The 20,986-nt window shown below is 40.7% G+C and overlaps 1 protein-coding gene across 1 annotated transcript; it reads right to left on the reverse strand.

Annotated features, from left to right (window-relative positions):
• Positions 1-1,230: 1,230 nt before the first annotated feature.
• sec24a (SEC24 homolog A, COPII coat complex component) lies at positions 1,231-20,748 on the reverse strand. The gene is made up of 23 exons (XM_018691756.2): positions 20,362-20,748; positions 16,841-17,467; positions 14,300-14,479; positions 13,043-13,105; positions 12,072-12,238; positions 11,319-11,506; positions 10,720-10,822; positions 9,864-9,990; positions 9,072-9,181; positions 8,786-8,898; positions 8,431-8,549; positions 8,090-8,145; positions 7,635-7,841; positions 6,845-6,968; positions 6,559-6,717; positions 6,180-6,353; positions 5,949-6,059; positions 4,710-4,885; positions 4,309-4,446; positions 3,879-3,983; positions 3,653-3,745; positions 3,358-3,461; positions 1,231-2,916 (listed from the first exon to the last, which is right to left on the reverse strand). Exons 1-23 carry the CDS (start codon positions 20,420-20,422, stop codon positions 2,802-2,804), a joined length of 3,420 nt encoding a protein of 1,139 aa, XP_018547272.1. The 5' UTR covers positions 20,423-20,748; the 3' UTR covers positions 1,231-2,801.
• Positions 20,749-20,986: the final 238 nt, after the last annotated feature.

The raw sequence follows: 20,986 nt of genomic DNA on the forward strand, positions 1-20,986 counted from the left end.
CTGGTCAAACTAGCTTTCAGGCTTTGAAATTCCATTTCAAAATGTGCAATATCTGTATTTAGTTCATTTTCTGTCTATGTATAAAGTTGTATATTTCTCTTCTGTTAATATTTTTTTATTACATTGTCATGTTTATACTGTTGTGTATATTTTTTATAACCTTGTTTTTATTTTTGCCCTTACTTGTATTTATGTCTTTCTAACTTTTTCAATCACTTATGCTGCTGCAACATGTAAATTTCCCCATTGTGGGACTAATAAAGGATTATCTTATCTTATCTTATCTTAATCAGTTACACTGGCAGCACATCTGTATCTTTTTCAGTCTTTCAACATGTATACTCAAATCAGCATGTGTTGGCTCTCTAAAACAACTTAATGTTGGTTCAGTTTGTTACACTTTTTCACAGTAAGATTTTTTCACAGTAAGCCCTGCTTTTCCAAAGCGCTTTGACAAAAAACCCCTCAGAATGTCTTAATCTGTGGTACAGTCAGTCACCTGGCCTCAACCCTGTTCAGCATGCTTTTCACTTACTGAAGACAAAACTGCAGAAAGAGCCACAAACAAGCAGCAGCTGAAGGCGGCTGAGTAAAGGCCCGGGAAAGCATCCCAGGAGATGAAACTCAGCATGTGGTGATGTCCCAGACTTCAGGCAGACTTCATTGACTACAAATGATTTTCATCCAAGTATTAAAAATAATCCTTGTATTCATAATTATGAGTTTTTCCAATTATTTTTGAGCCTCTAAAATGGAGGGACTATGTACAGTTAATGCGGTATTTTTGTTGAACCCCTTTGAATTAGGGCTGAAATCTGCACTTTAATCACATCTTCATTTCAAATCCACTGTGACAGTGCACGGAGGCAAAACCACAAAAATTGTGCCACTGTCTAAATACTTATGGACCTAACTGTATATCATGTCTGCTGGTCTGCACTGCTAAGCGTATCTTTCCATCCAGCTCATACAAAGAATACATTTACTGAATACTTTTTTAAAAATAACACAATTATTATTCTTTGGAGTTAGGTAGGAGATCAAGTCAGTCCATGTAAAAAGATTTTTATGACTGATTTTTTTTCTCATTCCCTCACAAGTCTCAAGTCATTGATGTCTAAATCCAAGTCAAGTCACAAGTCTTTTTTGTTCATTTTTGTCTATTTTGTCAAGTATGAAGTTGACAGAATCATGACTGGACTCATGTGACTCGAGCCCACAACTCTGCAATTTACTCTGTACAAACACAGGCTACTTTTATTTTCAGCAGGTTTTTTTTTTTTATGAAAGACAATTTTGTGCATGAAGACCAAAACATATTCATCTGCTCCTAAATACATTTTTGCTTATATAATACATAGATTACAAACTGTATGAAATCAGACCAAATCAAAAAAAACCTTCAATTCAATCCCAGTCAAGAGAAATATTGACTGTACTGGTCCATGTTCTGTTTTATAGTCTTCATCTTCACTGAATAAACACTGTTCACCCACCAAAACACAAACTACATTTAAAAAGTCCCAAACATTTTATTTTCTTAGCGTCATTTCACCTTAATTTTTATACTAAAATCATCAGCATTTCTTCGTCTTTATATAATGCAGTCTTTTCAATATACAAGTATCAATAAGCATGATTAAAAGATCACAATGGCTTTGTTATGTCTGTGTTAAAGAATTTCCCATATCCTATTATATTAAAATATTTCATATATAGAGTCTGTATTTAAACAGAGGTTTAATAATAAAAAGTGAGTTCCCATACAAGGCAATTATAGAATTTAATCAGATTGGGAGTCTCATAAATTAAACAATCAGAAAAAAAAAAGAAATTAACAAACAGAACAGCGATGTCATCAGAGGTGTTCTGCATGTCCAGAGAGAGAAGATGACAGAGAGTTTCTGAAGGACAGATCAGACCAATGAAAACAACTTTCCACTGCCGAGTCCACACATTCAAGGCAGCGATGACAGTGAGGTCGACCCACCTTCAAACACCTTTTCAACATGTCTGTCTTTTAACAACAGAGTCTACGGATTTGTTCGACACAATTATAATAACTGGGAAATAAAAAGCACACGGTCTGTCCTTCAGGTACGATATTAGAGTGTTAGAGCTCAGGTGTTCAGTATACAAATACTCCAGGTGACACCCAATAACAGTCTTTAAGCACAGACATACGAACCATCTTATAAACCTAACCTTAAGTAGACATACATACATACATACATACATACGTTTGATTTGTTTTAGTAAGGACGACTGTGCTTTTTCGCTTTTCACACTTCACACATCCGCTTGCTGTGACTATCTGATAGACACCCTAGTTAGACAGCATTGTTCTATGAGAATAAACACTGATCCATTCGATCGCTGACGTACATAATCATCATCATCGTCGTGGATTTCTTGCTTTTTTTTTTTTCCTCCTCCTTCCAACACATTGCTTCAGCTGGGTAAAAAGTGCCAAAAAAAAACAAAAAGCATCAGAATCGATTCTTTGTCACTCTCCGTCCTCGCACTGTCCGTCACGTAGTTTGATTGTGACGCTTCACATCAGTTCAGCTCAGAAGGTTTTCCTCAGAGAGATGGTGGACCGCAGCCTGAAATGGGGCAAAAGGCATCCTTGAGTCTGCCTCCTACTGCTTTCACACACGCACGCTCACATACACACACCATATACATATATATGCACACACATAGACCGATGCGCGTCCGTGCTTCAGTGACGACCCCCCCCCCCCCCCCCCCCACACACACACACACACACACACACACACACACAGTCCCACTGAAGATTATTTGGAGATTTGCTGTTGGAGGTGGAGCAGGAACTCGTAGTAAGACAGGGCTGACTCTGTTCGGTCCTCGATCATGTTCTGCATGAAGCTGGCTTTCAGCTGGCTCTCGTCCCTGAGAAAACAAAATGATAAAGGGTGAACAAAAATTTTGAGAGATATCGATTTAAATGACGACTTAAGTCTACTGGACTGCAGCCCTCAGTAAGTGACTCTCAATTCAGTTTCACGCATCCTCATGTGTAACCTCAGTGCTGCTCAGTTTTCTCAGCTTTGCATCACTTGTTACATGGACTGTAAATTGATCATTTCCAGCTTTTGAGGGTTCACTCTGTAGCACAGAAATAAATCTTGAAACAATATTAGATGACCAGAGAGGCTGGAAGACAAAACCAACTTCACAGCCAAAATGAAAATCTGCAAGCAGCTGTTGGCTGGTTTTAGCTTCCCCCATCCCTCCACCCCCACAGGAAGTGCCCATACTTTGTGCAGCTCTTGCTACTTTGTTTACTCTTGACTGTTTACTCTCAAATACACTTTACAGTCTGTTTCCCACCTGATGACGTGCAGAGAGGGGTAGAACGGCCTCTGATCCCTCAGCCAGCCAATGAAAGCTCTGGTTCTCTGTGACTCAGCAGTGTCCAGCTCTGGGAGCAGATACTGCAAGAGAAGAGCAACGGTCATGTTTTCATCATCAGACGGAGGATGCAATGAGTGAAACTATAGCTGCACTGTATGTAAGTTAACAGATGGGACCAGTCAACCATCCACTAGAAGTCATTCGTTCAAGGCAAAGTGGAGAAATGAATGAACGAATGAGAATGTGACTGCTGCAATATGACGTCTCCTACCAGGTTATCAGGCACGGCAGCATAGCTGGGGACTCCCAGGACTTGTGTGAGGAAGTTGGGGTGGCAGTTTCGTCCGATCCACAGGTACATCACCTTTTTGGAACAGAATAGGGAATATATTGAATACACTCACAAATAAATAGTGGGTATTGCAGTGTTGAGTGTTATCAATTCAGCCTGGTGTGAGACATCAGCTTTGTATCTTTGTTAGCTAGTTAAAACGTACTATTCCAGCATCCATTAGGAAAGCTCCCTCCCTGCTGAGCTTCTCCACAGACAGCTGCAGCACTCTGGGCTGAGGGATGGTCCGCTCGTTGATGTTCAAAGCTCCCTGAGGATGCGGGAAAAAGAGGATATTACTTTTATGTTCAGCCCACTGCCAAAAGAAATGTAGACAGTGAATTTAAAGTGTATTAAAAATAGTCTAAAACACAAAAAAGAAAGAACCAAATACCAAACCAAATTACCAAATACATATCAGTCAAGTTTTCTATTTGATACCAATTATATAATCTAAATAATAAATAAAAAAGCTCAGAAAACAGATATAATCTCTCTTTAGCATCATCTGAAACATCTGCTTCCAAGGAAACAATTTTTTCTCTCTCCACTAGCAGAGATACGCGGGCACTGAATGGGAATGTCATCCTCCTCACCTCATCGGTCAGATCATCGACACGGTACAGAGCAGGGTGGATCATCAGCATGGCGTAGGCCAGTGGCTGGTACTTCAGCTGACACATGGCAAACACCCGGTCATCCAGCCTGGTGCTGGTGCCTGTCCTGAAGGCTTTCTGCAGGATGAGCACACAAACACACGCAACTGGATCAATAAAGGCTCCATGCCTTGGTTCACTTGATCCTGGGACTAGAAGCACTCTCTTAAGGAATAGAAAATGCTGAATAGTTTTACTTTAATTTTTTTAAATGTAGTAAATTCACTTATAAGCAAGGAGAATACAGGAGACTGACCCTAACTCTTAACATGTTTATATTTTAGGTAGGGCTAGATGTACGCAGTTGCAGTGTAATGACTGGATCATGTGAAAAAGCCAACCTGTTTGAGCAGGGCAAGGATGAAGAGGGGGAAGAGCCTGAGGCAGGCCGGGGCCAGCAGGCCGGGCTGCTGGATGGTCAACACAGATTGACGATACGACGTCAGCGAGTCAATGGCGGCATTGGTCATCGCATCTCTGGCGTCACTCAGGCTGGCTGTCACTGAACGATCCACAGCTGCAGAGAGGGACACATTTCCAGTCATCTGAGCATCTTATTATTTCAAACCATTATGTACAGGATATTAAAATTTCTGCAGACCCTAGTGGTAGTAACAAAAATACAGATAAAGACCAGTTTTCACAGGTACTGGTCTCATTCCTCTTTTTGGGATTCTTAAAAATAAATGAAATCTAACCATGTTGTAAAGGGTGTAGGGTTGCAAACTAATTGGTGATTGTATGAATGGTTGGACTTTGTCTGTGTCCCAACTCTTATGACAAAAAAGCTTGCTGTTGCATCCAAGGTGGGATTTTGATTTTGAAAAACAGATGAAAGCTTATTCTTGACCTTGGAGTTTGAGACAAGGTGATTTCTGAATTTATGTATGTATAAGTTGATAACAGCGATACATTATAGTTCTTTCATTTTTTAAATGCAACCTAAGGACTTTTAGTAGCGTGTCCAGTAATGAGCAGTTTAGATCAGCTGCGTCAAAGTAAGGTGCACAACATCATTCACATCACACACAGCTGAGACAGATTATACGTTCAAAGTGGTTGTGTTCAAAACAGACAAACAGTCAAATGCTTCTGTATTATATTTTGAAGAAAGCAAATTATGAGCGTCTGTTCTCTAAGTGAATGTGAGATGAGCCTCGACAGATCTGACTGCTCAGTGTGCAATGGTTGCCAGGCAACCGCAGCTGTCACTACTCACATCCATCTGTCAGTGCTTATAACAGTGAAGTGGATGAAAACCCTGCAAGACTATTTACTACAACAATGAAGAATGATTTCAGAGTGATGCTCAATACAAATTCAAGTTTATCCATGTTGTCAAAAATTACAGGCTATCGCAAGGTATTTTTGATCTGAATGAAATCAAATTATCTGACACCGCATTAGTGTACGCAACACCAGAACATGTTGCTGTTAAATCTCAAGCTTTCCTATGAGGAAAATAACAACTTAAATTCTTCAGTTAAATTCAGTTTAATATGTATTTAACAAACTGTACAACCTGAGTGACAATGTCCCTTTTCAATAGTCTCATCTGATATGATATAAGTATTACATACCCATGCAAGCCAGCAGCCCAGTAATAGCCTGAACATCTGCCCCAGAAAAGATATCTGAGAGAGAACTGACCACAGGAAGACATAGGGTATGGACACGGATCCTCCTCTCGCCTGTAAAAGAAAAAGAAAAAAAAAAGAAGTTATTTGAAGAAAAGGGACCAGGATCGATCATTTCTGATTTTCACAGTGGATTTGGAAAAATAAAACAACCTTAGCTATGTGCATGTGTACCTTTACTGGAGGTGTAAAGCAGGGCAGCCTGGAAGGAGACAACCTGCATTTCGTCCAGGTTTTCCTCGATGGACATCTGAACTGCAAAGCCAGCGTCTGGGTTCACGTTAGGGAGAGACAACAGATCCGTGGAGCGCACAAAGAAGTTTCCGTGGAACGTGTGGATGGAGAGACCTGCAGAGAGAGAGACAGAGACGAAATCAATCAAACTGGAGCAGTAGCACCAGACTAAACACTCAACAAAAACAAAAACTAATTATATAATGCTGCCGAAATCAGTGAGAGAGGAACGAGAGTTAAATTTCAAATTCCCTGTCACATCTGGGATTGTGTATTTAGGTCAATGCTCGACCAAACTGCAGCTCGTGTGACAACAGACCTTTGGTGCAGCGTATCCTCATGACAGCCTCGAAGCCGATCTTCCTGGTTAAGTATCTCTTCAGATCCTTCTGGAAGCGCTCCACCTGAGCGGGGTTGTGCTGGTGGTGGTAGGAAGGGTAGTAGTAAACGCTCCCTGCTGAGTATCTGGATATGCAGCCTAGGAGAGAGAACGCACAGAAGAGGAGAGATGAGGCAATGATGAGATGCTGATTATCTTTTTTTTTTTTTTTCTTAAATCCTAAAAAAGAAAGATACAGTCTGTCTCAGTCAAGTGCAGGACTCACCAAGCGATGCCAAGTCACAGTACTGAGCGCTGAGCAGGAACAGGTCAACAGCCACCTGCTGGCCGGAGCAGTCCAGAGCCAGCTTCTTGTAGAAGTCTGTCGCTGGAGATAAGTGCTGGATGTCCTGAAAGGAAAACACACAAGGTGGGCCTGTGAGCTAAATATCTGTATAATGCAACTACCTAAAAGCAGTTCAAATCTAATTACTACTGAAAAGTTAGATGTTTTGTGTCAGATGTTTTCCATGACATGGAATTCTTGGATTAATTCTGCCTTGTTTGTCAAAGACGTTTTTCAGTGCAGCAAAACAATAATCAGCTATATTTTTGTAAATCCTCTGAGAATTTATAGTTCCCAAACCTCAATGACACAGGCACAGGAGTGATGGATAATTATTAACCTGCCATAAGTAAAACCATTAATGGGTGAAATTTGGGCAGCTTTGCGGCAATGGATCATTATCCTGTCATTAAAAAAGACTTTCTGTTAATCAGGGATTTAGAGTAACAGATGTGAGGCATTTTAAAAATATACTATTTTTCCTTTGATTATTTGCAATGGGTGCATTCTATACTGAATTTTGACTGAATAAATAAAATTGGTATTATAGCTCTATAATGAGCATTGTCACAATTTGTAGTTTTATTATATGAAATTATACTGTATATGATGTGACATCTGGAGGTTTAAAGTAACATAAAGTTGCTGTACAGCTCTTTAATCCTACTGCCTGATGTCCAACACACTTCTCACTGACGTCCTGGAGAAACATCACCATCAGAGCTCTTACCTTGGCAGATGCCCTCTGGTTGGGGTCCTCTCTGGACTGGAGTGCCCCTACACCAAGGTTGGGCAGTTGTGTCTGAAATACAGACATGCGCCCTCCGGTGGGCGACAGAAGCTTGAAGGCTGCTTGCAGAGCTGATCCCAGGGCAGACTGGGTCTCCATTGTCTTTTCAAATAAATTTGGCAGACTCTTCAGCAGATCCTGTACAAGCTGTAAAACAAATACAGAGTATGAGGCTTATTTTAGTGACATATCCCTGAGGGGGAACTTTTGTTTGTGTTTCATCTTTTATTCATTTACAGGGAGGTCAGAGCAAGACTTAATATAGAGAGTAAAGAAACGGGAAACATTATGCTAAAATTAAGCTTTAAACAGAGAAATATGACAAAATAAGAATGTTTTAGACTGTTGAATATTCATGTTTACAACACAGCTTTAATTAAGGTGAAGCTTCTTACTTCTTTGCATTCGTTGAGGTTTACTAGAAGGCTGTCTGGTGTTGGTAAAAAGATATCTGTGAAGCCCAAAAAAGTTATTATTTAAACAAATATAATACAATCCTATACACACACTGATATCACAATATGAGACTCGCTTCTACATGTGCGGCTACTATAAATCGATCGATTTAAACATTAAATTAAATCCTGAAAATTCCATTCACTGACCCAGGTAGTCTGTGATCTCTTGATACCTTATATATTCATCAGTTGTAAATTTCTGTTTAAAGTTTGCAGACAGTTGCTGTCAAGCTGCTATTGGAATGAGTGTGTGGCCTTTGCTGTTGGCTGTGTCTCACCTTCGATGTCAGACACGATGAGCATCTGAGGCTGGGAAAGTCCCTCCTGGAGGTTGTAGAAGTGGATGGTGCTGTCAAAGGTGATGAAGCCTACCTTTGTCCGCGAGTCTCCAGGAAGCCTAGGACACACACACATATACACTTAAAACTAGCACTGTGGCAACAGGGATGTTCTGCTTTCACCTTTACTTACAACACCCGATGTCAACCATGCATTAAGAAGTCATCCTGCTTCTGTCGATTTATACAACTTCATTTAATTCTGAAGGTTTTAAAAGCACTATGAGAAATTACAAAAAAGACCCTGCAGTCTTCCCAGCGTCTGTAATAACTGGAAATTGATTATTGTACATACGCATTGATGTTTTCCAGCAGCGACTGGCAGAACACATTCAGGTAGCCTGTCTCCACTGCATTGTGGGATACGTCCAGAACGAAGAGGTAAACAGCAGGCTGCGGTGGCCTCAGCTGGACAAAATCAGGGCAAACACATTACTTAACACAAGGTCGATAAAAAAAAAAAAAAGACACCATCAATCGCACATTCAGTTTACTACACAATTTGTACAGAAAACTGAGCGTGCTGATAACTGTTCAGATCTTAAAACAGGAACAAGGTCAAGAAAGCTGTTGAAACCCACCATGTATTCTGAAGGAGCAATGAACTCAATAGTGGCGTTCTGGACTTCAGGTCTTTTGTGTGGCTCTCCATATGATCTGCTGACTGGGTTGTACATAAACTCCTCTGGAACTACACACAGAGACACAACATCCAGTATGACTTTAATGTTAAACAGTATACTATGTACTTTGTGTGCAATTTAAAAAGAACCGTACCAACTTCAAATGCATTCTTTTATGCATTGTGTTATTATAATGTAATAATAAGAAATCATCATACAAAAAAGACACCTTCTTTTTTTCCCCTTTACCTCAATCTAACCATGTAAAAAGTCTCTCAGTCTGACCAAGAGGGCAACAATCTTCACACACTGCAAAGGCGAATAACTAACACCCAGGTGTTATACAAGATATATAAACATGCAAAGGTTTCCAAAACTACATAAAGCAGAGTAAAAAATAATGAATTTGAAAGTTTTTCCTGTCACATTGAACATGTCTGTCCTAAAACTCAGTGCTGGCTTCTCTGGTGTTCAGACAGTTAGAAACAAGAAACAATCAGATGTCATCTCCAAAATGTTAAATGTGACTGCTTTTCAGTTGCAATAACTTCATAATAGAATATCTTAGGTCATCACAACCGGCTCATTGAAAAATAAAAAAACTGCCTTATCATTTAATCAATTTTTTACTTGAAATAACAGAGAGAAAATTTTGCGGCTGAATTAATTTGGACTCTTCAGAACATTCTCACTGACAGTAGCTCTTTCAGATGAACACATTTCTTTCATCAACCCTCTCCCCTTTCTCACCATCATTGACCCGGTAGCACAGGTTGCACTTCCACCTCCTCTGGTCCAGGAAAGAGACGAAGGGGTTGATGTAGGTTCTGCAGGACCGACATCTGACAATGGTGCTGGATGTCACCACAGGAAGTTGCTGCAAGAGCAAAACCACAAAACAAAACAAATCCCTGTGTGAGAAGTGCCTACAGGCGAACTCATTTTCATGTTAGCAGCTGTAATTGGCATTTCGATAAAGACTTTCTTGTTGCTGTCCAAGTTGTGCAACGTCTCTGTTGCTTGTCCTCAATTAACACAACCATAAACACAAATTCACTCTGACTAAATTTACCTCTGGGCAAAATCTGTCTGAGTTTATTCTGACAAAAAGGTGTTGAGAGAATTCTCAATGTTTAATCAGTGAAAGTCAGATGTGGTTATTTTATTTAAACCTAAGAAACATAATTGAGCAAGAGTGTTGTTGAGCAATTCCTCCTGGCACCACCTTCCTTCACACTAATGTAATACAAATACAGATTAACACCCCTGTGTACTGCCTAGGGTGCATCTCTTAAAGGTATCACTGACTGCTGAGGGAAAAGATCATACATACATGTATCATACACTTTTATATACTATTTGAATTACTGAACATTCTGTTACAAGTTACTCACAGTGTTTACATACAAAACAAGAACAAGTAAGAAGCCAGAGGAATCAGGATGACAAATTTTTGCATCCTTTTGGATACAAGGATGCACAGCAATGTACAATGGTGCTTTGTGTCATCCCGTCACACTGTTGCCACAGAGATACTTTTCCTGTCTGACAATAACCGGGTTATTTAAGTTGATGTACAAGCACTGACTGATGGTGAGGTGTTTACCGAGAGGTCTTTGAAGGGGTGGAGCAGCAGGCCCAGCGGCATCTTGGCTTTATTGAGCAGAGACTGGGTCTGAGGGATGCTGGTCAGCGTACAACGGAAAACCCTGGAGAACCATAAACATTGAAAGTCATTGTACTTTAACTGCACACAGAGAGATCATGTTGTCTCTGGTATTTTGTGTGTAACAGTACATAGTTGACTGGATTAAGGGATGAACAGGCAAAAGATCATCGTGGGGTTTAATCTATATCTGATGAAAACTGCTTTTTGCTATACTTTAAGTGATTTTGTCTAGGATCGATGTCATCAAGGGCAAGTTAATGCTTATGCTGATCTACTGGAAATGTGTCCAGTAGCACAAATGGTAACCAGACCACAGGTACCATTTAGTTCTTCTGTAAGTGGTAATTTAACAAGCAAAAGATCTAACTTTAGGTGCATTTAATAATTTTCTCTACACAAAATTACATATTGTGGTTTGAAAAATGAATGTGTAAATACTTGACATCACAGTAATATCAGTTTTAAAGAATAACATAATCAAATGAAAGAGAATAAATATAGACACATGCTGCTGGTCTTAGTCCACCATGGCTTACTCTGGGTTGCAGTTCAGCTTCTGCAGGTCTTGGGGCAGGCAGGGTGCTGGTGCAGGGATCGGGGTTGGTGGCAGCAGGTTCCTCTCCTGCAGCAGGTTGACCACTCTCAGGGCCTCTGGGGTGCTGGACTGGAGGCTCATGGCCGCCAAGGATGGGCTCAGCTGAGCCGGCCCTGGGCCACCATGTGGCTGAAAGGGGGGAAAACAATAAGCTATTCAGATGATCTATTCGCCAAATTATTTAGCCACCCGTGCCTTCATTGACTTGACCTTTATCTGAGTTTTTATCTTGTCACAGTGCAGTACAAAATAAAATATTTTTTTACAAAATGTACAAAATAAAATTACACATATTTGCATTTTTAGTTATGGATGACACTGACTACAACCCAATGTAGTCAGTCCAATATATCAGTAAACTAATGTGACTAACTACTAAAACTAAAAAATTATCATTTGCTTGTATAAACTTTGTCATACTATAAAATGATCAGCTGCTGACTGCTTTGTGAGCTTTGCTTCTACAAATGCACATATACATTCACGTACAAATGCAGTTATATCTTAATGATAACTTCACGTTTCCATATAGTCTACACAAACAATAGGGTTTTTCATGTGCACTAGATGAAAAGCAAATCCATGACAGAAACTGCAGAGCACAATACTCTATAACCATTATGTGTAAACAAACAGCATATGCAAAATACACTAACAGTACAAAGTCAGTGCAGGGTTGTGACTTTCCTCTCACCTGCTGGTATGGCTGAGGTGCTTGAGTGTAAGGCTGCGTGGCGGCTTGCATCGCAGGGTGCATGGGGGAGGTGGCATTGTGGGGAGCCGAGGTGTTCTGGTACCCAGGGGGGAGGGAGGGGTAATGGCCCAAGTGCCGACCAGGTGGTCCGGGCTGGGGCGGGCCAGCTGTGGAAGAAAGTAGAAACCTATTGATTAGCAGGGACTGCTGAAAAAGAACCTTTTTACATGATAAGGCTGGCCTTATTCTATATTTTTGTTGCTGTTAACAAATCCCATGAAAAAAACCCAAAAACAACAGCAGATTAGTCTTTTTAAAAAGTCCACGTTTTCTTAAAACAGCTGGGCACTGTAGCCTTTAGCAAATGTTACTAAAACAGGAGTAAATGGTGCATTTGTTGGGGACTGTTTACAGCTGTGGATTAACACAGATTTGGTGGCTGATGAGTATTTATAGCAGCATGATGGTGTATGTGGGACTGACTCAAAATAAACAACTGTGGCAGTGTTTCATGGTAATTAAACAACGCGCTGCCCTGTGTTACGATTTGGCAAACTGATGTGTTTTTAATAGTTCAAGGAGGTCAACAGCTCAGAGGAATAAACCACATCAGCCTTGGTTACACAGACAATAGTTGTTAGAGGGATCAGTTCATTGTTGGTTTTGGTCAAGGATTTGTTGACAATAACAAAAATATAGAATTTTGCCAGATATATTCTTTAAATCTAAGTGAAATGAGAGATTTACATTTGGTTGTGCTCTAGGGGAGCTTTGAACATGTGATGCTGTGCATTTAGTCATTTGTACACAGAAATCACTGCAACAGGTCATCAATTTGTTACAACAGTACTGAAGAAGTACTAATGACACTTGCTCGTTTGCATGTGTAGCTGCTATGAAGTCCCACTTAGTAGACCAAGGCATGTGGTTGGTATGAAAAGGATCCAATATGTGGCAGAAAATGGCCTTACCCATTTTGTTGTCAACATGATTATAGTTGTTTGGTGCTTGGGGGCCATTGCCAGCCACAGTTCCTGTTTCAAAGCAAACACAGATGTGATATGAATAATTTTAGTGACATATTTCATTATTTCTTTCTCAGTGTGAGAACCACAGACAGTGGATGTGGAATAAAATGAACTACAGCGCAAGATGTGTACATGATGGACACAAAGGGATACTAAAGTACAACATTATCAACAGTACTAATGATGATTCTAATGGTGGAAACTGATGTGGACTTTGGTGCTTATTAGGTGTTTATTCAGAGGTCATAATAGAGATATGGTGAGACTGGATGACAGAAAGCACAACAATCTACTAACAAGAAATATAGGTCACCAGGGATGCACTGATGGTCAAAAAATACTGGGCTGAAGCAAGATTAATATCCAGCTGCATAACTGTAAAGATTTTAGAGGCCAATCACAAAGCTAATTTTATTATTTTTGTACTGTTTTGTAAAAGTAACAGATTGGAGCTCGGCTCATTCTGCAGAGCTTCATATCTGTTATCAATTTAAGGGATGGAAAAAAATGAGTGCATCCCTGGATACAATGGACAACAGCACAGAGAGGACAGGATGGGCACCACAGCACTGACACAGCGTCTAACAGCTACTGACAGATTTGACCACACCTGGACATTCAATATCGCCCTCCTGGCAGTCGGGCTCAGTGGGGGACAGAGTGCTGTTAACAGCCGCCCCACACTGAGCTGGCATGTAGAGGAAGGAGGGGAGGGAGGGAAACAATGGAAGGTGATCAGAAAAAAAAAATCTGGCTTGTAAAAATGACATACAGTTCCTGGCCCAAAGTGATATGATATCATGATGACCACAGGCAGTATTCTCACTTCATAATCAGCATGCAGCTACACAATGTTTGTAATTCAAAAGTCTCATTAACATCACATATAATAATAACTATAAATGTGGTGTGTTGAGTTTGATATCCAACATTTCCACAAACATACAAATGTAGCTGAAACAGACTACAGTCAATCTGTCTTGAAGACTCAACAAACAAATTCAAAATAAATTCAGCTCAGCTTGCTGAGGTCATACCAGGCTACTGCCACCTTTAAGACCACACCACAAAGTGAATCAGCCATTGCAAAATGAAAATAAATATACAGAGATGCAAAAAATAAAAACTGGTTGTCATAAATGAAGACAAAGTGCAATTAAATGTGTCAAGATTACAGAAAACAAACAAAAAAAAACTTACCATCAGGTTTGGGGGCTGGAGGTGTGGCATTGGCCATTGGGGGTCCAGTGGGAGGTGGTGTGGGTTTCATGGCTGGTGGTGGGCCTGTAGGTGGGGGTCCTGTAGTTGGGGGCCCATAGGGAGGCCTGTTTTGTTGGTATTTGTGGGGAGCCATGGGATTCACTGGTGGGGGGGCAGTGCCTGGTGATAAAGACCTTGTTAGGACTCCAACTAATGGCCGTTTTCATCATAGATTTATGCATTGCATTGCATTTATGCATATTATTTAAGACTCAGATACAGTTTGATTTTTCTTTTTGGTTAATCTTTTTCTCATTTAATATATAAAATGTAATGTAAATGAAAGTAGCAAACAATGTTCATCTCAATTTCCCACAGAGAAAAAATATTACGTCCTTCATTTTCAAAAGCTGGAACCAGCCAGAAAGCCAGAACCATTTTTTCTTATAAATAATAATAACAAATTACCAAAGTTGTTATTAAGCAATTTTCCATTGAATTTTCTCTTCAGCAGTAATTCTTGTGAAATGATGACACACTCACTCTCACTGACAACCACCGCCATCAAGGTAAAACAGTGCTGTGAGATAATTTAGGCAGAGTTATGACTTCCAAAATTATGATAACGTAACTGTGTCATGTAAAACAAGAGCACTCTGTCTTCTACATGATATGTGGAAATGCCAATGGCATGAGCCATCACAGAGGTGTTGTAACATTATAAGTTCTGACTAGAGGCGACAACAGCTGGTGGCAATACTGATGGCCGGCTAATGTGAGTACAGTGACAGAAACACGACCATCTCTACTGACACACCAGCCAATTCAAATGTATCTGGACCCAAATAAACTCCTGATTATGAATAAAGGCAGCAAGCATGTTAACCTTTGTGTATACAGTGTAGACAACACCAGTTCTTTCACAGTTCACTTTCAGTTTATTAAAATACTCAGTTCAGTTATTATTACAGCAGCCATCAAAAATTGTTACTGCCAATCATGACCTCAAATCATTATCTAGATGGAAAGAAAAATCTGTTATTTCTGGGCCACAGCTGAAGAAAGTATTACACTGGATGAAGCTGCAGATAATGACTACAATATCTTGGCACATTGAGTGCGGTGCATTTTATATTGGTGTTGTGACATTTTATATTTATTGTGAAACATTTTACTGATGCAATATTTAGTGATACTGGAGTCTATATAAAACTGCACCATGAAAGCACACTTAATAGAGCATAAACTCATCAATAGTTTCAGTTATTTAACATTACTGTGGCTGGTGGTGAAATGTGTGACATTTTAGAATTGTATTAAAATGTGTGAGATTTTAAAGAAAGAAAGCAGTCCGCAAAGTTTACATCTCCACAAAGACCTAATAAATTCTCCAGCAAGCCAACATGTTCACTGTCACCATTGTACTGGGTAGATGTGTCCTGATGGTGCTGCTGGGGGAAAGGTCACTAAATGTGAACAGGAATTTTTGAGCCAATCTGATCATAAGATTGAGAGATATGCTGGTAACAGACAGACTGAGGCAATTGTGAGAACTCTGTTTCTGTGCAGAAGTAATGCACTAAAGATAGCTTTCTAAAAAAATCAAAGTTAATTTACAAAATGCTGTGACAAATCATTCAGACACGGTGGCCACAGATTACACAACCAACTTCTATCATGCTCATATCACTAAGTAAAGCCACTTCCTTCTGAGAAAATGTTAATGACTACTTGACATACAGAGTTACAGAGATTCTCTATAAAGAGTCTTCTGTTTTTGACACTATGAGCTAACTACTTTTCAGTGAAGACAACCGTTAAACTCTTCCAGTAAGAAATTAAACTGCCTTCTACACCTGTCTAATATGTTAGAAATGCTGAGGAGATATGGCTGTGTGCATTCTGCTAGTTTCAACAAAACCTGTACCTGAAAGTGAAAATGAAATTTGAATTTTTCCTTAAAAAAAAGCTACATCATGCTGCTACATAAGACTCGCATTGGAAACAATAAAATTCTTGTTTGAACTTTGTACAAATTCAGAGTAAAGCCTGGGAGGGAGCCAGAGGCAGCAGTCAGCCAACATGTTCAGTGTAAGAGCAGAGGGCAATGTCCAGCTCCAACATATCAGCATTCCAGATACGAATATCTGCAGCACAAGCCCCTGAAAGAAGACAATGACTGCAAAAGGACACAAGACACACTAATTGTGCTATAGACAATTTATTAGAAGGGGATGGTGGTGAATATTTCACGTTTAGTCAATGTTTTAAAATAATTAGTGATTAAATGATGAGGACTCATGAGATTACTAGGCTAAAGTTCACTGGTCTGATTTTTTTGAAACCTGAAAGGATGATTCATCTTTTTATTGATTTGATCCAAGGAGTGCCTGCCTCATTAGTGTCTCATTTGCTCAACTGGGAATTGTCGTTTCATCTCTGTGTAATTATTTCATCCTTTATTTCAAAATAAAATTGTATTGTGTGTTTGGATTGCACAGGCTACAATTTTGGCAATTTTGGCTTTCAGTGTGCTCCTACCTGGCTGGGTGTATCCGTGCAGAGAGGTGGGGGGCATCCCAGGGCCTGGAGGCTGTGTGGCACTATGGGACACATGGGCCGGTGGGGGTGCAGAGCTGTAAGCTGCTGCTGCCGACGACAGTGGTGGCGGTGGCGGCAGAGTCGCGCTTGAAGCTGGGTTCACATGATTTCCCACAGGGCCGCGGGGAGGCGTGCTCATGGAAGCGGGTGGCCCCATCGGTGGGGGAGCAGTGTTGTACTGCCATGATGGAGCCATGGGCTGTGGCTGTTGGGGGTTTGGGTAGTAGCTGCTAGAAGACACTGCGGGAGGGGGGGGTGTGGCTTGTGCAGGGGGCAGCCTGGGACCAGGACTGGGGCTGGCAGACTGAGGAGGGGTATGGGATGGAGCAATTCCCAGTGGAGGCCTGGTCAACAACGGCTGGCCTGGGGGAGCTGGGTAGGAAGTGAGTGGTGGGCCAGGCTGGTAGGAACTGACCGGGGGAATGGGCTGGTATGCCCCAGAGGGGTAAAGTCCAGGGCCGGGGGGTGCGGGAGCTTTGGCCTGCATTGGATTGTAGGTTGGTTGGTGAGTCATGCCATAGCTGACCCCTGGCAGCTGCTGGAGGGCAACTGGATTCTGTGATGGACCTGGAGACCAGAGGAGGACAACAGGTCGATGTACAATTAGTTATCACATATTTCTCTTAAAATAAATACACATCCAACCATCAAAATTACACATTTCAAGTCCTCCCAGGCATGCTCATTAATTCTAAAATGTTCGACAATGTTACATATCAACTTCATGTTGTACATTCTTCGTTCTTTCAAACTGTTTACCAGCAGTGCTGGCACCGTGTTGAGCAAACAACAGGCTGTCGGGACTCTCTCTTGTGTACCAGATGCCAAAATGTGCCCATGCGTTGCAGCTCTCTAGGTTACAGTCTTCTCATGCTTGACTAGAGCCATTATGAAACGTTTCTGTAAGTTAGCCTTATGTTCGAAAGCTTAAAAGCCAAGCCATTAGCTTCCCAGACAGATGAAGCCAGCGATGTTGTAAATTCCGCGTCTGAAAAAGGCTATTGGTTGTGACCCAAGTGCATTTTAATTAAAGCAAATCCTTTGGTTTAAATCTGTTCAAAAAGATATATGAAAAACAGATGGCACAGTAATAGCAGTGACGACACCGGGTGAAAAGCACTCAGATCCAGCAAATGACCAATGAACTGACAGCCTGGGGTCTAATCTCTTTACCTGGATTTAATTCACCATGATCTGCCTTCAGTGACAGTGAGTGTGGGGCTCTAAGCCAAGTCTGGCCTTACTTTATTGAACATAGCAGCTGTAAGACACTTTGGCACTACTAAAAATGCTGCGATTGTATATTTTGCAGACACCGAACTAAAACATGGCATTTGTTTCTAAATTTCCCAAATGTCAATACCAGGAACAATGATGTCATACATAGCAGCAAACAACAAAACCCTGATCAAAAAATATAGTCATTTGGAAAAAAAGAAAGAAGCTGGTCAGAGTGGTAATTCACTTCAATGCATGTGTTACCTAAATAACAATCTGACAGGCATCAGTGCTTAAATTGCAGCGTCAGTGTAGTGCTGCTTGGACCTTAAAGATTACATAATGCAAAAGGATTCACTACGATCCACTTGGTCCTGCACAACATAACTGGACGCAGAGCTAAGTCAGCAGAGTGAGAAGGGATTAGAAAACAACTCTTCTCAATGAGCAAAGATAGATGAAGTCACATAATCCACCACAAATCTTTGTCCTTCCTGCGAGCAGGGAAATTTTAAGAACTAAAGCTCCTAGTCAGTTACAGCGCCCGTCCAAACAGAAAGCACCTGATGCAGAATCAGACCTTTTGGCCAATCACAAATCAACCGTGGTAAAACATAATGAAAGTTATTTTTTTGTGATGAGAACCATCCCTAAAACTAGAAAACAGGAGAGCTTTTCATGGAGAAATAAAGGTAAGTACAGTAATATTATTTAAAAAGCATCTTCATCATTTCAATCCTGTATTGTCAGTAAACTTGTCTTTTCTATTATTGAATGCCCATAAAAATGGCCTTAGGATATAGAAATACTTTACTATTGTGATCTTTGGTCCAGGTCCACTAAATACTGCCTCACTGACATCAAGTAGATGTGTGATGAGAGTAAGACATAAAATATAATTTGAATGAGAGAAAGTAAAGTATAAGCTTTTGTGAGCTTACAGTAGGTGGGTTAACTACAGTTGCTTTTAGTCTTTATACATGAAACTTACTGGCAGACTTTGTTATAGTCAGCAGGTGTGAAGACTGCATGTGACGTGTGGAAACAAATTGGTGTGGCACAACATGCATGGCATACACACTGATCACTTTGTCATGACTGATTACAGGGCTACTTAAGTCCATTTGATTTCGTCATTCATCTTAAAGATATCCCACAATAACAATCAATTTACAAGCATTGGTTGAAAATGCAGCCCATTCAGCTTTAGTGGCACATTGTCATGATTTGTTTCTATTGCCAGAAAAACAGATTCAGAAACACATTTGTCTATTGCTTTAAAAACCCCGACTGATACACTGTAAACTGGAGCTGCAGTTGCTTCGTCTGCACAGCAGAAGAGAGCTCACTCAAATGCATCAATAAGAAACGCTGCTGAAGGCTGCACACAATCACATTTTTGTCAGCTGTCACTGACTGCGTTTAGATAGATCTCCCTCAGCAGTTGTGTGGGAACCAGTAAGAAATGTGTGAGTAATCTCAAACTGAAATAGGTAATTAGTTGAGCCTGGAGAAAGCACCGCAGCAACATATCTGGATCATTCCCAATGTGCCACATGTACAGTAAAACCCTCAACGCAAACAAACCAGAACTACTTGGCCTGGTAAAAATCCGTATCACGCAACAATGAGGGAACAAATAAACATACAGATGGGTTTACTCACTGGCAATGAAACTACACAAGAAAAACCCTAAGGAGACAGATGCGATAAGACAAGTCAAAGCTCGTTAACTGTTCTAATTTGATGGGGAACTTCTGGCTAACCGAGCAGCTTGACAGGTGAAAAATACAAGTGATAAGGTGCTAATGGTGCGATCACACCATCGCAGCTGTGTTTACTGTTTACACCTGGCTGTAAAGTTATGATGAATGTTCACCCTACGATTTGTCATCATGTTAGTTTGCCAACTCAATAAACCAAAGGTAGCAAACACTGGCTAAATTCTGTGAGCAAGTTGGTTATACTTAGCGAACCTTAATGATAGCAACTATTTTAGTCACCGTAAGTCAGTAAGGTAACACAGGTCAAGATTAACCGCAGTTACGCCGACATAACTATAACTGGCAGCTTGCTCTTGCTTGGCTACCTTACGTTACAGTGTTACTAAGCACTGCAGTTAGCCAGGTTAGCAGGTAGCCACAGAGACAAGATCCAATACCTGCTGCTAGCGTTAGCTTGTTACTTGCGTTGATGGCTACTTCGCCTTGAACTAACTTTAACTACATTTAAACGTTACTCACCATTCGCATATGCCTGTCCCGTCCCCGTCCCGTTCTGTGAGTTGAACCCCGCAGTTGACATCTTGAAACAGACACCAGGATCTAATTTGGAGGTGCTTGGTTGGCGAATAGCTAGCTGCGTCTTTAGCTAGCTAACTAGCTGGCAGTCGCGGGGTACCGTTCAAACCTGTGGCTCTGACGATGTGGCGTCTTTAGTCAAAGCGTCGTCAACGTTGGACGTCTCCTAGTTTCTTTTTTAAAAAGTTAATTAGCTGACTTGTTTGGCGATTACAGGGCCATGACTCTTACCAAAACCCCGTTCAACTAGCTAGGGGTGAGTAACGACAGGCCTTGTCAGAGTAATCGTGTGAGACACTTCTCCTCTTTCACCGGAAGTTGGGATCACCCAGCAGGATCAACGTAAAAATCGTCGGGCATGCGCAGTGTGTACACGTGGCATTTCCTCCTGTGCTCTGGATTTTTCAAACGTACTAGGAACAAGAGGAGAAGATTTATTTACCTGTTTCACTCTCCGAATGTATGCACAACCAACAAATTATCAGTTGCTCATTTAATTGTAGGTGGTAGGATCGGTGAAATATCCGAAAATGTCCATTTAGATTATAATCTCCAGAGTAATGGTCAC

The sequence above is a fragment of the Lates calcarifer genome, linkage group LG20, assembly GCF_001640805.2.
Source record: "Lates calcarifer isolate ASB-BC8 linkage group LG20, TLL_Latcal_v3, whole genome shotgun sequence".
Classification (NCBI taxonomy): Eukaryota; Metazoa; Chordata; class Actinopteri; family Centropomidae; genus Lates; species Lates calcarifer.

Bases quoted from the DNA above. Each gene is read 5' to 3' on its own strand.
- sec24a (XM_018691756.2), bottom strand. From the start codon at position 20,422: ATGTCAACTGCGGGGTTCAACTCACAGAACGGGACGGGGACGGGACAG. The intron at 12,239-13,042 runs GTAAGGCCATTT...TTTCTTCCACAG, and splicing joins TCATGTTGACAACAAAATGG to CTGGCCCGCCCCAGCCCGGA. The intron at 8,899-9,071 runs GTGGGTTTCAAC...GATTTTGTCCAG, and splicing joins TTGCTCCTTCAGAATACATG to CTGAGGCCACCGCAGCCTGC.